Source organism: Cebus imitator, unplaced genomic scaffold (assembly GCF_001604975.1).
Source record: "Cebus imitator isolate Cc_AM_T3 unplaced genomic scaffold, Cebus_imitator-1.0 Scaffold189, whole genome shotgun sequence".
NCBI lineage: Eukaryota > Metazoa > Chordata > Mammalia > Primates > Cebidae > Cebus > Cebus imitator.
The window spans coordinates 3574240-3592172 of NW_016107504.1; the positions used below are offsets into that span (position 1 = coordinate 3574240).

Genomic DNA, 17933 nt, shown 5'->3' on the forward strand with positions numbered 1-17933 from the left:
AGAGAGAGAGAGAGAGAGAGAGAGAGAGAGAAGGGGGATTGACATCCACCCCCAGCTAGCATTGAAGTCTAAGAGGCATGTTGCCTTGGTGGTCGTTGTCCGTGACCCATAATATCAACATTTTGTCAAGAGGAACAGATGGTCATTCCTTTCATCTCTCTTAGTAGTAAAGAACCATTTGCCTTTAATAATGAAGGAAGCTACTTAAATCCATCCCAGAGCCCTCACAAGCAGAGTTTGTTCCTGAGTTAATTGTGCTTGACTTATGAAGCGTTTCTATTATGTATGTATTTTAATAAGCCTGATGTTGGAATTGGGAAACAGTGTCATTAACCAGTGCTGGAAACCAGTGGTTTTCTTCTTCTTTCTTTTTTCTCTTTTTTTTTTTTTTTTTTTTTTTTTTTGCTTTTAAGTCACAGAGCCCAATATGTAAATGAAAGCCTGGACGACTGCCTGCTTTTGCTCCTGAAGGCATTTTTAAGAAAGTGGGGAAATATAGTTTGCAAAACACTGCAGTTGGCTTCCTGGGTTGTAGCAATCTTTTTTTGTCTAGGTCTCTGTTTTGGGAAAAGGATTATACATGACAGTGTAAATAAGCAGCCATGTTGTAATAAATAGGTTTCTACTGTAATAACAGAACACTTACTCCCTCCCCACCCCCAGTTACCCTTTTCTCATGCTGCCCAAGCTGTTAGCAGTTGAAATTGTTGATTGGGACTGACTGAATGTTTAGGGAGCACAGAGCATTATGTAATAAAGTGTTGTAACCAAAGTGTGTTCAGAAAGTGTTCAGGGGATTCTGAGCCAGTGATAGTACTCTTCAGAACATTTCAGTTAATTTAGAATATGCCATTTTTAATTTATTTTGTGTAAACTCTAGTAACATTTTCCACAGCGAGCAACTTGTATACATAGTTCTTTTCCATATGGTGTGGCTTAACGTGACATGTCTTTTTTCTTCCTTTGCATGAGGGTCTGACTATGACCTGAACTTTATCTTTCTCCCCCTCTAGGCTACAGATGCACATGTTAAATGGAGCTCTTCTGGCATTGCTGTTTCCTGTGGTAAACACTCGGCTGGTAAGTAGCCTCTTTTAGGAATGTACCAGCAACATCCTAAGCAGTACTTGCCCACATGCCCATGTGATTTTAAAAATATACATATGGCTGACCAGACATGGTAGCTCACGCCTGTAATCCCAGGACTTTGGGAGGCCAAGTTGGGCAGATCACCTGAGGTCATGAGTTCAAGACCAGCCTGACCAACATGGAGAAATTCTGTCTCTACTAAAAATATAAAATTAGCCGGGCATGGCGGTGCATGCCTGTAATCCCAGCTACTTGGGAGGCTGAGGCGGGAGAACTGCTTGAACCTGGGAGGCAGGGGTCGCAGTGAGCCGAGAACACTGCACTTCAGCCTGGGCAACAAGAGTAAAACTCCATCTCAAACACACACACACACGCACGCACACACGCGCATATATAGCTAATATTGAGGTCTGATACAGTCCTGTTTGGATGCAGTGGAGCTTGATGGGGGTAAGAGTGTTTTATAGAACTTTGGGGTCACAATAAGGATTTATATCACAACCAGGACAGACCAGGCCAGGTTCACTGTAATCCCAGCCCTTTGGGAGGCCTAGGCGGGCAGATCACTTGAGGTCAGGAGGTCGAGACCACCCTGGCCAACATGGTGAAGCCCTGTCCCTACTAAAAATACAAAAATTAGCTGGGCATGGTGGTAAGAACTTCCTAGAGCCAGAATTAGATTCCTTCCTTGTTCACCCAGACCCACGGGCCAGTCTGTACCAAACAACCCCTAATAGCTAGCAGGGAGAATCCCATGGTCACAGTGGGCTGGGGGATAAACCAGCCAGAGAGAAGCAGGAGCGCCACAAGGCTAGGCTGGCAGACCTGTGTCCTCAGACTCCCAAATGTGGGACTGTGGAGGGATTAGCAGGTCACATTTAGAAGCTCAGAAAAAGAAATCACTTGTAAAATTATTACTACTGCTTTCTGTTTTCATGACTTAAATTTGCCTTAAACATTAAGATCATGGTTTAAATCTTTAAATGATAATCCTTACTTTTGGATAGCATTTTACAGTGTACAAGGTTTTTCACATAATATTTGAGGTAGACAGGACAAGAATTATGGCCTATTTTTTTTTCTAGAAAGGGACAAAGGAAGGGGGTGTTTAATATTTTCATCAATTCTAGAAAAATGCAAAACATTCCCTTTAACTGGCAAGAACATGTCAATGAGGCATCCCAATTCCAGGCACAGGGCTTTGCTGTGATTTTGAATATGGTGTTTTGGGGCCACATCTAACTTTGGGCTCCCCAACAGGAATATTTCAAGCCTGCTCTTTAAGGCTGCGGAGGAACTGCCTAAAAAGGCTTGTGTGGCCTCTTGTTTTACAGAGGCAGAAACTGACATTCAGGGAGTATAATTCCAAGTGGCAGTTAGGATTGGAGCCTAAGCCTCTTGATCCTAAAATCACAGATATCCCTCTCCACAGATATTCCTGTCATGTCCTCCCTACAAATATTCATGTATACCTTTGTGATAGTTACAATTTTCAAGATGCATGTTATATATCGGTAGAAATTAATTGGGGAAACTTTCATCTAAAGCAGCGATTTTGAACCCTAATATGTTCCAGGCTCACCTAATTCGCTTGATTTAATCATTTCACAATGCAAACATATATCAAAACATCACACTATACGTACCTTATAAGTACACACACTTATTTGTCAATTAAAAATAAAATTAAAGACAAACAAACACCGATGCCCTGCCCCACACTTGGAGAGGATGAGTTCGTGATCTGTGATGAAGCCTGAGCATTGTGTTTAAAAAAGTTCCCCAGGTGACTCTAGCATGGAATGGGAGTTGAGAACCTCTGATTTCGTGCAATAATTCTGAAATGTACTATCCATATCAATCAACTGAAGGGCTCGTTAAACATGACGGTTGTCAGGCCCCATCCTCAGGTCTGTTTGAGAGAGTCTGCAAGTAATGGCAGGGACTGAATGTTTGTAACAAGTCCCGAAGTGATTGTGATACAGGGGTCCTTAGGCCACTCTTGGAGTATCACTGCCCCAGGTGCTTAAAACTCACAGTTACTCCAAGTGTGTAACTCAAAGTATGGTCCTAGGATCAGCATCACATGGGTGTTGCTTGTTAGACATGCAGAATTTCAGGGGCCATCTGCAGACCACCTGGACCAGAATTTGCATTTTAATAGGACTCCCAAGGTAGCTTATATGGACAAGACCTTTTCTGCCAAGGACCCCAAAGCATTTCATAGATAAACCATTTTAGCTCTTGGTGGAGGGGACTGTCTTTGTTGGGGAGGGCAGGGGGCACAGCCTCTGTCTTAGTGGTCAGGGTGCTTTTGGTTCAGCATTCCTCTGTAAGCTGGGATCAGCAGTCACAGGCCGCTGACACAGGCACTGTTGTCCTGCCTTCTACATCTCCCACAATCTGTGACTTGTCTGACTTCACTTGGTAAACTATAGAATCAGAACTCCTGCCTTGGTCTCAGAGCTAGAGAGGATAATTCCAAAGAATGGTAAAAATAAACCAAATTGAAAAATTTACAGTTAACAACGGTGAATTTCCCACATCACAGCGTAAGTCCTTCCTGCCTCGGTCATGTGGAACAGGGTTGGAACAGAAGTTACTTCCTGCCTGTGGAGGTAACCTTGTTAGGGCAGAAAAGTAGATCCAATGCTATCTTATCATCTCTCCTCCCCCTTGTACCTGTTTTCTCAGGAGATTCAGAGGTCAGGCAGATAGAGAACTGCTTTCTCAAATTTCAGCAGCTCTCTCAGATCCCAGAAAAGAAAGGTACATCAGAAAATCTCCCCTAGGCTAATAGAGTTAGTGATCCTGAATTGGAGTGTTTCTAGTCCACAATGCTGGCCAAACAGCACCTGCTGAGGTGGATATAGTTACTCTAGACAGACCACCTTCAGCTTTCTTTCTGGTGGGACTTTTCCCCCAATGAAAATCAAATAGCCTTCTTGCAAAGTGGTTGAGCATAAACAGAAATTTTGATTCTTATTGTAGAAGCATGAGAATGAAGGCCCCGAAACGCTCTGTTACATACCTGAAGTCAGTTAGAAAGCTGGTGGTGAAGTTTTCATTCAGTCAATATTGTTACACAAAAGGTTACACATATCTCCCTAGGTCTGCTGAGGTAACCTTAACCCCTTTATCAATAACAGCAGCAGTTGCTGGGTGCAGTGGCTCACACCAGTGGTCCCAGCTACTTGGGAGGCTGAGGTGGGAGGATCACTTAAGGCCAGGAGTTCTAGATCAACTTGAGCAACACAGTGAGACCTCATCTTTAAAAAAAAATTAAAAATTAACTGGGCATGTTGGTGCAAGCCTGTAGTCTAGGCTGCTTGAGAGCTCAAGGCTGCAGTGATTTATGATCGTGCCACTGCACTTCAGCCTGGGCAACAGAGTGAGACCCCATTCTAAAAAAATAAAAAATAAGAGTAGCAGCACTATCAGCTACTGATTCTTGAGTGCTTATTATGTGCCACTGTTCTAAGTGCTTTACATGGCTTTATCTTGTCCTTACAATAAACTTATGAGGCAAGGTACTGTTATTATTCCCAAGATCAAAGTGCCAGCAAGGTCAGTTTCTTCTGAGGTCTCTCTCCTTGGCTTGCAGATGGCCACCCTCATGCTGCCTCTTCACATGGTCCTTTCTCTACACACACATCCCTAGTGTCTCTTGTTTAGCCAAGTTTCCTCTATAAGGACACCCATCTAATTGCATAGAGCCCACTCTAATGGCCTCCTTTGAACTTAATCACCTCTTTGAAGACCCTATCTGCAAATACTGTAGTCACATTCTGAAGTACTAAGAGTTAGGGCTGCAACATATGAATTTTTGGGGGAAATAGTTCAGCTCATAGCACCTATACCGCCCTATATAGAAACCACTGTTTCTTCTCCCCACCCTGTTTTCCTTCCTCCCTCGCTCCGTCTTTTCCTACCTCCCTCCTTCCCTCTTTTCCTCCCTCCTTCCCTCCCTCCTTCTTCCCTCCCTCCTTCCTTTTCCCCCATCTCATAGCAGATGTGCTGGTATATCTGTTATATTAACAGCTAATATTTTCCAAATAAATGTGAGGCTATAGTCAACTAGCTTTTCAAAAATGTTCGAGTAACTTTCCCTGACATTGAAACTTCTTTGTTGGGCTGTCCCTTAACTAGTGATTCCAGTCAATCTGGTCGGTCTTTGTGTTCTTTTTCTAAACTGATGCTTAGAAAAGCTGGTGATGTCTCCATTTGCCTATGTCTGCAGTTGGTTTAGGTCTGGTTCTTTTAGATGGTTGGGACCCCTGTTGGACTACTCTTGCCTTTAGGGCTTTTTGCCTCGTAGCCCCTTACTTGAGCTCAGATCAACTTAACATGAGACACATGAAGATTGGCAACTCTTTCTTAAACCTGATGATCCAATTAGGCAAGAAGCCAGCTTTTGACTTCTCTTTTGTCCTTCCTTCTTGGCCCTTTATCTTTTTAATTATTTTAATTTTTTGCTCATTAGTAGTAATGAGGAAGCAAGAAAAATAAAATGAACTGAGTACTGTGTGTACCCGTACCATAGACATACATATACTCACATACACAAGGAAAGAGTGAGAGGGTGTTGGAAGTAGTTGCCACAGTCAGCTAAAGGATTTGGGGTCATCAGTGAATTTCCATGTGCTCCGCTCTGACTTGTGACATACTGGCACCAGGATTTGCAGATTAGCTAGAGAATGCCTAGGCTTCAGTTTCTCTGGGTTCTTCATCTTCAAACCTGAACCCCAAAAGAAGGACTGTGTATTCCAGTGGCCCATATTGTAAGTAAGTGCTCTTTATACCGCGGATTCTGGAAAAAGTCTTTCTTGATTCAGATGAATCATATTAAAGGGTGATTTTTAGTGATTGATTTTTGGAGGGAAGGAGGGGAAGCACATCATGAAACTATTGATTATTGGATTAGCAGGGAGCTCAAAGCTTGTCTGAGCTAATCTTCTCTTCCAGACGGTGAATTTAGGAGGATAAATGACTAGGTTAAGTAGTCAAGGTAGGTGCCCCCAGAACCCACATCTCTTGACTGAGACTTCAGAGTTATTTTCCTATTCCATGAATGAAATTCAGGGAGAGTTTGTGTGCTGGCGATAGAGCCTCTTCCTAGATAAATGCACAAACACACAATTTTGCAGACAATTTCAGGAGAGGCACAGACTACCACTTTCTCTCCTTGCCCCTTTCCCCGCTGTAAGCCCATTCATGGATCCCATGTTAATCTCTTCCTGCCTAGGCTATCAATAGTTCATAGCTTGAGGAATAGATGTGCTGTCTAGTCTGTGAGTTCCATGTTACAGCCACTGGCCATTTGTCCTGATAGTGATGCTGGGTTCCTTATCTATACCTGTGAGTTTGCAAAGAATATCATCCAATCCAGGATAAACCACTTTCAGGAAATTAAAGCCAAGAGGTGGAAGCTAAGTAGGGTGTCCATGGAACCTGGTTACAGATTAGGTTTTCAGTTACAGTTCTCATGTGCAGTGCTAGTGATCTGGCCTTGAAAAGAGACATTGGGCCCATGCTGCAACCTCAGTGCTCTGCTTTTGACCCTCTAACATCCATGGGAGTTTCTTCTGAATGCAGAATGTTCTTAGCAAGGGAGACTGGATACAGAAAAGAAAGTTAAGATACTGTATCAGCCCTCTTCCTAGACAGAAAACTTTAGCCTGGCCTGTATTTGTGTTTGTACTCACCTGTTTTCTACTAGAAGCAGCATGATAATTATTCTTTTCATCAAGCTCTTTTTTTCTTCAAGGCTCAAAGCCTCTAGTACATTATTGTCTTATTATCAAACTTGCCCCTTATTATATATCCATGTTGATCTGTTATGTTAGTTCCTTTTCCCCTCTTTACTACCACTCTTTTTTTTGCTTAGTTCTTTTTTCTCTGTTGAATGGAATGGTTCTTTTAAATATTCCTGACTTTCAGACTGAGTGGGGAAGAAGACAGTAATGATTCTGTCATTACTGGGGTGTCTGTCCCCCATTCACAAACATTATAATGAGTGTTCTTGGGATGCAGCTTTTCCGCTGACACACCTTGTACCCATGTGTGCTGCTGGAAAAACTTTGTTATCACCAATGCAAGTAGGCTTGAAAATCTTGCTCTTTGCTAATTGGCACATTGAAATGTGCTAATTGACCTAGAAAAGTTATTTATGTGACTGGCAAACTGGGCTATTTAAAAAAGTTATAGTTTGGATTTTGGACCTGAACTGAGGACAAAATGTCCCTTTACTATCCTGAGGGTTCTTAAAATCTACAAAGTTTGGTTTCAAAAGAGGTATTAACTTTCTAAAGAATTAACTGAGGCAAAATTGTGGCTTAACCTTGTGCAAAGGCCAGTGTGTTTCTGATCAGATGAATGCATTGTGTCTGAGGATATCAGGGGTATTGAGATGAGTTCGGGATTCCTGGTCCAAACTAAATTCTGGGGACTATCCTAGAATATGTCAACTTATTAGCTTTATTTTAAGACTAAGCTTTGAGGGACTTAAATCCTTGATGAATCCAGCCTAGATCACACCAGCCGATCTGCAGATTTTTATTGAGCACTTTTCTGTGTTAAGTAATGTGCTATGGGCTGCAGAAGATACAAAAACAACCAGTGTACAAAGAACTTACAGTTTAGTTAGAAAGGTAAGGTATAAATGCCTGAAAAGCTATGGCAATATTAAAGTTGGAAACATGAAAAAGGAAAAACCACAGTTGGGCATGGTGGCTCATACCTGTAATCTCAACATTTTGGGAGGTTGAGACAGGAGGATCGCTTGAGCCCAGAAGTTTGAGACCAGCCTGAACAGCATAGTAAGACCCTGTCTCTATAAAAAATAAAAATTAGCTGGGCTTGGTGGCACATGTTTATAATCCGAGCTACTTGAGAGGCTGAGGTGGGAAGATGGCTTGAGCTCGGGAGGTCGAGGCTGCGGTGAGCTATGGTCACACCACTGCACTCCAGTGTGGGTGACAGAGCAAGACCCTGTCACAAATAAAAAAATGAAAATTACAAGGCATTCAGGCTTGACTGCTAAATTGCAGTTGCTCCAGGTTTAAATAAATGGGAAAAAGATTAATATTAGCATTCATTGAACCCATACTATTTTTAGATAATTTACATATAATCATTCAATTATCATAAGAACTCCATTTACATATGAGGAAACTGAGGCGCAAATCAAATTAAGTGACTTAGAATTACATCGTTTGTAAATGCTAAAGCTAAACCTGTGCACATTGTACCTTAATATACAGCCTCCTGGAGTAAGTGATCTGGAAAGGCTTCACGAAGAAATAAAGCCTGAGCCAAGCCGTGAAGGATGGTTAGCATGTGCATGCAAATTGCAGAGGAAGGAGGCTGTTCAAGCTAAGGGAACACGTGGATGTGGAGGCAGAAAATAGTCAACTAAGTATTGAGTTTCTGAAGAGCAGTGGGTCCTCATGGATTCCAGCTGTACATAGAGACGTTACCACTTATCGGCAAATCACAAGAAGACACTTTCTGTCATGTCTCTTAGTATTTAGATTTTGTGCACCTTTCCCTTTTCAACCTGTACTAATAAGCATTTCTTACATATGGATGGGACTTTGCAATCAGAATAGCTCTTTTACACATACCTCACCCTAGTGTAGTTGTTAATATGATGGGCTCAGGGATCAGCATCTCTAGGTTCATGTTCTGGCTGAGCCACTCGTGTGTGTGTGTGTGTGTGTGTGTGTGTGTGTGTGAAGGAGGGTGGGGTGGGAGACAGAGAAAACACAAGGAGAACAACCTTGGGCAAGTTACTTATGCTCTGTGGGCCTCAGTTTTCTCATCTATAAAATGGGGGTGATAACAGTGCCTACTTCATAAAGCTGTTGTGAGGATTAAATTAGTTAATATGTGTAAAGCACGTGGCACAGCACCATTAGCCATTATTAGTCTTTGATCCTCACCAAAATCCTGTGAAGGGTGTATTAGTATATTCATTTTACAGACTAAGCGTTAGAAAATTTAGGTAACTTGTACAGGGGGCACACAGGAAGTCACAGAACTAGCATGAAAACTTTGGTCTTTCTGATATGAAAGATCATGATACCAAAGGAGTGTTTGGTCTTCTTGTTTCCTAATTATTTAGATTGATTTTTAAGTATTCAGCCATATCAACGCCTTGTGGTAAATTTTATGCAGTATCTACTAGCAATTTGGGGGCTCAATTTACTTTTAGGATTTTTTTGTTACAAAAATAGTAGATGCTCATGACTATGGTAACAATAATATATTGTATATTTCAAACTAGCTAGAAGAAAGGACTTGAAATGTTTCTAACATATAGAAATGATAAATACTTAAGAGGATGGATACCCCAAATGCCCTGACTTGATCATTGCACATTCTATGCATGCAAAATATACTCATGTGTACCCCATAAATTGGTAAAATATTATGTATCAATAAAAGGAAAAATATTTTTAATGAGATATATAAAATATAATGAATTATTTCAGATGAGTTCTAGGAAAATATACATGGTCGTTGAAAAGTTACTCAGAGGAATATAAAGAAAAGGCTAATCATTTTACCAGCTTTCAATCCGATTGCCTCAAGGGTAAATTGTGTTCAAATTTAGAGTATCTTTTTACACTTATCATTTGCTTATATACGCAGGTAAAGATTTTCATATTTCTAGGATTGTCGGTTTATTTGGGTTCCAGCTTCTTACATACTTGGAATTCTACTATAAGTACTATTGCATTGTATTTCTCTTTCTTTCCTTTCTTATTTTGTTTTTTTGAGACAGAGTCTCACTCCGCCACCCAGGCTGGAGTGCAGTGGTGTTATCTTGGCTCACTGCAACCTCCGTCTCTCAGGTTCAAGAGATTCTCCTGCCTCAGCCTCCCAAGTAGCTGGGATTACAGGTGTGTGCCACCATGCCTGGCTAATATTTGCATTTTTAGTAGAGATGGGGGGGGTCTCACCATGTTGGCCAGGCTGGTCTTGAACTCCCGACCTCAAATGATTCACCCACCTCAGCTTCGCAAAGTGCTGGGATTACAGGCGTAAGCCGCCATGCCTGGCCCAGTGTATTTCTTTTTTAACTTAAACACTACCTAATCAATAATCAGTAATCATAACTCATTCTTTTCTAATAGCTGCTTCAGGTATGAACATATCTCATTTCATCCATAGTTTGGTTGGACTATATATTCATATATTCAACCTATTCTCTGTGGGTAAGGACAGTGTCTTTTTTTTTTTTTTTTAAGTGAGCAGTTTAATAGGATAAAAATATTAGGGACCACTGAACTACTTCAAACCCCTCATGTTACACAAAAAATAAACACAGAGAGATTTGTTCCAGGGTCCATTGTTAGATAATGATAAGCTGAAATACAGAGCTAGAATTTCTATTTTTTTTGTTTGTTTGTTTACTTCAAATCCAGGACTCTTTTTGGCTTTGTCATTTGCATTCTTCCAGAGTTCTGAAGACCATAGTTTCCACAGAGTGCATGTGCAAGTGGATTATGGCTGTATACCAAATTCCATAAGCTCAAGTACACATCATTTCAGCACACACACATGTGGCTGGTGTCCTTTCCAACCTTTGCCAAAATACTACCTCGTATTGTGAGGTAACATGCGTAATGGAGTCAGAGTCTAAAGAACCAAGTGGTAGATTGTAGAGCATGGATGGAGATCAATAATAAATTCTTCAGAGTTCCAAAATGACGACATTTGATTCATTGTGAATTGACTTATAGAAAGCCCCATTGGAGCTGAGGACAAGTGTCTCTTGTTTTATGGCTGCCCCCTGCATAGCCTTGTACTTAGCACATGGTAGATATCTACAGATAGTATAAATGAATTCATCAGCCAACCTGAATTTCTATGTTGCTTAGGGAAATTCTGGGGATCCCTCTCACATATGTCCTGGGATCTTGGGTGGGAAGACAGAAGAGTGATAGATAATATTTTTTCCAGGAGAATTATTTTTGTTCAACCACCTAAAATAATGGCATTCTCTTGATTACAACAAGAGATATATTTACTGCTGAAAATGTGTAAGATTTAGAAAAGTCTAAATTTTTTAAAAATCATCACCAATGCAAAGGTGATTATTTTTCTGGACATTGAAAAACAACAAAAAGGAGGAGGCTTTTGTGTGTTTTGTCTTTATACATTTATGTATGATTTGTTTACAGAAGTAATATATGTTCAAAATAGAACAAAAATAGAGGCTGGGTACAGTGGCTCCCACCTGTAATCCCAGCACTTTGGGAGGGTGAGACAGGAGGATCACTTGAGCACGGGGGTTTGACACCAGCCTGGGCAACGTAGCAAGACCCTATTTCTTAAAAAAGAAAAGAAGGAAGGGAGGGAAGGGGAGGGAAAAATAGAATAAAACAAATAGTTGAGCGTAGCAACTGTTAACATTGTTTGTTACATATTCTGGAAATCTTTTTGTCTCTGCATAGATGTTAAGAGTTTATAGTGTACTGTCAAAAGTACCAATCCTGGAACCAGCCAGTCTATAGTTTTATGGCTAGCTCTTCTGCCTGTAGCTGTGTGACTTTGAGCAAGGTACCAACCTTGCTGACCTAATTTTCTTATCTGTAAAATGGTGTTTTGTTGAACAGAGATGATGTGTAATAAGCACTTAGCCCAGTGTCTGGCACATAGGGAGTGACCAATAGGTGTCAGATGCTGTTGTTTTTACTACTATTACTAATATTATCCTAAACACTGAGGAGGTACAGGCCCTTGTTGATGTTAGTCTTTAGAGCTTTGACCCCAGCTCCCTGAGCTTTTTAGTGATGGTAATGTGAAGGGGGCTTTGTTTCTGCATTAGCCTTGCTGAGTGAGATTAAAATTCCCTGGCAGGCTTTCCTATCCACATTAACCAACACTGCCATTGTTTTTTACATTTGTTTCAGTGACAGCCTGTTTGATTAGGGAACTGGCCAATCTGCTTTTCTCCCTCCTGACAGGTGAATTGGGCCCACTCCTGTTTGGGTTTTCAAATAAAATGTCCAGGCCTTTTAGGTTTGTCAGTAGGCCCAAGCCTTTCAGCCCATTTAGGGAGTGGCAGCAGTGAGTGCCAGGCAGCAGCCTGTTTGCCTCCAGCGATTACTAGTTTCCCTTGGCCCTGTCTTCCTAAAATCACATTAGAAAGAACAGTCTCTGGCAGTCTTCCCCAATGTCTTCTCTCTCTATATACCTTGAGCCACTACTTCAAGCAGTGTTTCTTTATGCAATACAAGACTTATCTAGTGAGTGCTTTCAATTAAAAATTATACATTATTTTATTTTTGGCACTTAATAATTGCACATATTTTGGAGGTACACTGTGATATTCAGATACAGACAGTGTGTGAAGATCAAATCAGTCTTGTTAGCATATCTGTCACCTCAAGCATTTATCATTTCTTGTGTTGGGAACCTTCAAATCCTCTCTTCTAGCTATTGCAAAATATACAATACATTATTGTTAACTCTCGTCACCCTACATGGCTACAGGACATTAGAACTTATCCCTTCGATCTAGCTGTAATTTTGTATCTGTTAACCAACCTCCCTATCCCGACCCTCCCCAGCTTCTAGTAACCACCATTCTCCGTCTCCTTCTATGACATTAGCTTTGTTAGCTCCCACATATAAATGAGAACATGTAGTATTTATCTTCCTGCACCTGCCCAGTTTTTAAAAGCACTCTAGGGAACTTCGATGTGTGCAACCAGGGCAGCTCTGCTATACACCTTGTGTCTAGTTCTGCCCTGCTACTAGCTGAGACTTGGGGCTTTGAAGGATTTAATTTCACTATATTAACCATCAGTTTCCCCATTTTTCAAATGGGATTTGTAATATCAACCCTCTCTACCTTTCAGATAAGTTATAAAGAAAAGACAACTTAGATAACAAAAGATAATAATGAAAAGATAACAAAAGGCTTTGGAAAGTTAAGAGCACTACACAAATGAGCACTTGCCTCATTCTCTGTTTGACTTCAGTTACAATTTTTTGGAAGGGGGATTTAATTGAGATATAATTTACAAATGATAACTTTATCCTTTTAAAATATACAATTCAGTGGTTTTTACTATATTCACAGAGTTGTTCAACGAGCACCACAGTCTAATTTTAGAACACTTTCATCACCCCAAAAAGAAGCTGTATAAACATTAGCATCATCCCCATTCCTACTCTCCTAGTTCCAGACCCAGGAAAACACTAATCTACTTTCTGTCTCTATGGATTTGCCTATTCTGAACATTTCATGTAAATGTAACTATACAATATGGCGTTTTGTGACTGGCTTCTTTCTCTCAGCAGAATGTTTTCAGGGTTCATCCATGTTGCATGTGTCAGTACTTCATTCCTTTATATGGCTGAATAATATTCCTTTGTATTATGTATCATGTTTTGTTTAGCCATTCGTCAGTTAATTGACATTTGGGTTGGTTCTACCTTTTGGCTATTGTGACTGTGCTGCTATGAACATTTGTATAAAGCTATCTGTTTGAATGTCCACTTTGGAGTATGTACCTAGAAGTAGAATTGCTGGGTCAAATGATAACTCTGCATTTAACCTTTAGAGTAACTGCCAGATTGTTTTCCAAAGTGGCTATACCATTTTTTATGTCCACCAGCAATGTATGAGCATTCCAAGTTCTCAACATCTTCACCACCACTTGTTATTATGTCTTTTTTATTATAGCCATTCTAGAGGGTGTGATGTGGTAGAGGTTGAGTATCTGTTATCCAAAATGCTTAGAACTAGAAGTGTTTCAGATTTTGGAATGTTGCACTTTATACTTACCAGTTGAGCATTCCTAGTCTGAAAATTTGAAGTGCTTGAATGAGCATCCTTTTCGTATTCAGGAACATTTCAGATTTAGGATTTTTGAATGGTTTTTCTCTGATAACTAATGATATTGAACACTTTTTCATGTACTTATTAGCTATTTGTATGTCTTTTTGGAGAAATAACTTTTCAGATCCTTTCCCAAATTTTAATTGGGTTGTTTTTATTGTTCAGTTATAAATGTTCTTTCTGGATATTAGACCCTTATCTGATACATAATTTGAAATATTTTCTTTCATTCTGTGGGTTGTCATTGCATTTGCTTGATTGTATCCTTTGAGGCACAAAGTGTTTTAATTTTGATAAAGTCTAATTTCTCTATTTTTGATTTGGCTGATTCTGCTTTTGGTATCGTACATAAGAAACTTTGCCTAGTCCAAGATCATGAAGATTTATGACTGTTTTCTTCTAAGAGTTTCATAATGTTGGCCCTTACATTTAGGTCTATGATCCATTGTGAGTTGATCTTAGTGTGTAGTGTGAGGAAGGGATCCAAATTCATTTTTTTATGTGGATATCCAGTTGTCCCAGCACCATTTGTTTAAAAGACTCTTCTGTCTATTGCCATTGAAATATCTTGATATCCTTGTTAAAAATCAATGAAAAATAAATGTGAAGGTTTATTTCTAGACCCTCAGTTCTATCTTATTTATCTATATGTCTGTCCGTATGCCAGCACCAAACTATCTTGATTGCTGTAGCTTTGTAGAAAGCTTTGAAATGAGTGTACATTGTAACAAGATCTTCTGGGGAATTTGTGTGTGTGTGTGTGTGTAAGTTGAAAAGGGCTGGAACGCAACGTTGAGAAAAAGCAAATTGAGCAATATGGTATTCAGATGATAAGGCCCAGAAAGGGGGATTGACTAGCCAAAGGCCACATAGCCAGTGAGTGGCAGATCTTGGACCGGCACTCAGGTCTTCTGACTCCCATATCAGTGCTCTTTCCACCTCCTCTGTTGCATAAGTACTGAATGAGATGCCTTTGGTTAATGGACACTCTGAGCAAGAGACCTTGGGGTTATTTAAGCAACTGAACTTTGCTCAGTTTCCTCATCTGTAAAACAGAAATATTACCGAAATATTACCTCCATCACTGGCTGGGCCTGGTGGCTTATGCCTGTAACTGCAACAGTTGGGAGGCTCAGGAGGAAGGATCACTTGGGCCAAAGTCTTGAGACCAGCCTGGGCAACAAAGTGAGACCCTGTACGTACAAAAAATAAAATAACTAGCCAAGCATGGTGGCATGTGCTTGTAGTCCCTCCTAGTCAGAAGGCTGATGTGGGAGGGTCACTTGAGCCCAGGAGTTTGAGACCAGACTGGCCAACATAGTGAGACTGGTCTCTACCAAAACATTTTTTTTTAAATTAGCCAGGTGTGGTGGTATATGCCTGTAGTCTCAGCTACTTGGGAGGCTGAGGCAGGAGGATCACTCGAGCCCAAGAGTTCAAGGTTACCATGAGGCATGATCATGCCACTGCACTCCAGCATGGGTGACAGAGTGAGATCCTGTAATAAGAAATGGAAGGAAGGAAAGGAAGGAAGGAAGGAAGGAAGGAAGGATGGAGGGAAGAAAGAAAGGCAGGCAATCGGGAAAGAGGGAAGCAGGGAGGGAGGGAGAGCGTGGTACATCATAGTTATTGTGAGGATTCATAATAACTATGAATCCTTTGCCGGGTGCCAACTGGGAATATGAATGCAGTTTTCCATTGCATAAAAAGAATGAGGGGTAGGCAGAGCTCCTCTTGAGGCCCATCTCTTACCTCAACAGGTGGCCCACCAACCTCCCCTTATGTCCCATACACCTAGGACCTTGAGTAGAGTAAACTGAGACTTTAGGCAAACTGAGGGTTTCTTTAGAAAATCAAAGGGAATAGTGATCACTTCTAGGTCCCAGTACTGCCTGGGTGCCAGTTGAGGAAGCTTTGGTGGTAGGAGCAGGCCAGAGGAGCTAACACAGGAAATAAGTTTGGGATGCAGAAACTTCGTAAGCTTAGGAGGTCCTATGATATCGTGGGTAAGAACAGGAGTGTATGTATATAATTTTGTATTGTGGAAAATTGAAAATATATACAAAGGTAAAAAAAAAATGCTCCCTAATGCATCTGTCACCCAGTTTCAATGATTGTCACCTTATAGCCCATCTTTTTTTTTTTAATAATACATCTCACTAGGCCAGGCGCGGTGGCTCACGCCTGTATTTCCAGCACTTTGGGAGTGGATCGGATCACTCCCAAAGTGGGAGTAGGCAGATTACGAGGTCAAGAGATCAAGACCATCCTGGCCAACATGGTGAAACCCTGTCTCTACTCAAAATACAACAATTAGCTGGGCTTGGTGGCACGCGCCTGTAGCCCCAGCTACTCAGGAGGCTGAGGCACGAGAATCGCTTGAACCTGGGAGACAAATGTTGTAGTGAGCCGAGATTGCGCCACTGCTCTCCAGCCTGGGCAACAGAGCAAGACTCCATCTCAAAAAAAAAAAAAAAATACATCTCACTCCACCGCAAATCCACTCCATCCCCCACAAAAACCTATACCTGGATTATTTGGAAGAAAATATCATGTAATTTTAACTGTAAATATTTCATTACATATCTCTCAAATGTAATGACACAGAAAAAATATATAAATATTATGACACCATTATCATACCTACAATAATTAACAATAATTCCTTAATATCATTGAGTATACCTAGTCAGCAGAGCACAGGCTTTTAATCTAGGTAAATCATTGTTTCAGTCTTCCTTCTACAACATCAATAGCCCATCTCAGAGCCTGTTTTACATTGTACAATGAGGACGATTGTAACAATTCCTGAATCTTTAATAAGGTAATGCATATAAAGTGCTTACCACAATGCCTGATAGAAAGTAGTAAGTGCTCAATAAAGGTTAGCTTAGATTATTTATTAATAATAATAGGAAATATTTGAGTTGCTATTAAGGTGCTTTTGAGAATGGTTTTGACTTACAATCAAGAAGCAGATTTGAAGCCCAGCAAAATGATTGTTGGAGGGAGGAAAAAACAATGACAAAACAAAATTTCCAAAGTACCTCAAAAGAGAGCACTGGTATAAATTTGGAAGTGGAGCTGGAGATGATGGTGTCCTGGTAATTTTCCTCCTCTGTATGTAGTTTATTTCTCAGCAATTCCCCTGGAGGAGAGAGGAGAACTGGCTCAGTTAGGGGTTACAAATACTATAAACTATTCAAGGCAAGAAGACGCACTGCAATCAAAGGGCTGGGGGCCGCAGAATCCTGGCTCAGGAGATGAAGTCTCAGGTTCCCTGGGTTCATGGGCCTAAAGCCCCACCTTGAGCGACTGCATCTGTGGATGAAGTCTGGAGGCATGAGGCAGGCTCACTCCATTGTGTTGTCCTTAGAAACATTCCCCTTGTTCAGGAATGGCCTTGCTCTCTGCTGCCAGTTCCAGGCATCAGCTGAAAGCTTTTTTAATGAAAATGGAACCCAAAGGAGACGTGATAAGGTATCTGATTTTAACCTGAAGTGAGAGAACACCAGATGTTTCATTCTGTCTGAGGGTTCAAGAGAGGAAAAGCAATTAGCAGCTGCTACTGATTTAGCAACAGACACCTGCTAAATGAAAATCTGTAAAACCAGCCAGGCTTGGCAGAAGAGGCGCATACACTGCTTCTCTGGCATTTCTGGGAATTGTAAATTATGTTGGCTCAAATGGCAGGGCAATACAGGGGGGCTTCCAGTGGAGCTAAACATGCTCATCTAGACCAGGAGTGTGTATTCCCAAGATGTCAGTAACTTAGAAATGGCTATTTGGTTGGTGGATGGAGAGGACAAGAGAACGATTCTTCCAGAAGCTGCTGGTTCCTCTCAGCTGCTGGCTCTGGGGGTCATCCTGTAGCTGCCCTCTGGGGATAGATAGGGCTGACAGAAGGACAGGGGAATCCTGCCTCCCCTCTCCTGCTGATCCAGAGCACATCTCTCCTCTCTACCAAGGGCAGTAAGTCTCAAAG

The 17933-nt window shown here is 41.0% G+C and overlaps 1 protein-coding gene across 15 annotated transcripts in view; it reads left to right on the forward strand.

The window, feature by feature from the left end:
* Window positions 1–17933, forward strand: part of TMEM164 (transmembrane protein 164) — a 168075-nt gene that overhangs the window by 100505 nt on the left and 49637 nt on the right. For 14 of the 15 annotated variants that reach the window (XR_005203102.1, XM_017546501.2, XM_037744967.1 and 11 more), the window contains one exon: window positions 1014–1080. The exons of the other annotated variant lie outside the window; for it this stretch is intronic. Coding sequence is in view for 13 of the 14 variants with exons in the window: in XM_017546501.2 (XP_017401990.1) it covers window positions 1014–1080 (67 nt within the window). In the remaining variant the exon portion in view is untranslated. The remainder of the gene's footprint in view (window positions 1–1013; window positions 1081–17933) is intronic. 15 annotated transcript variants of the gene reach the window in all.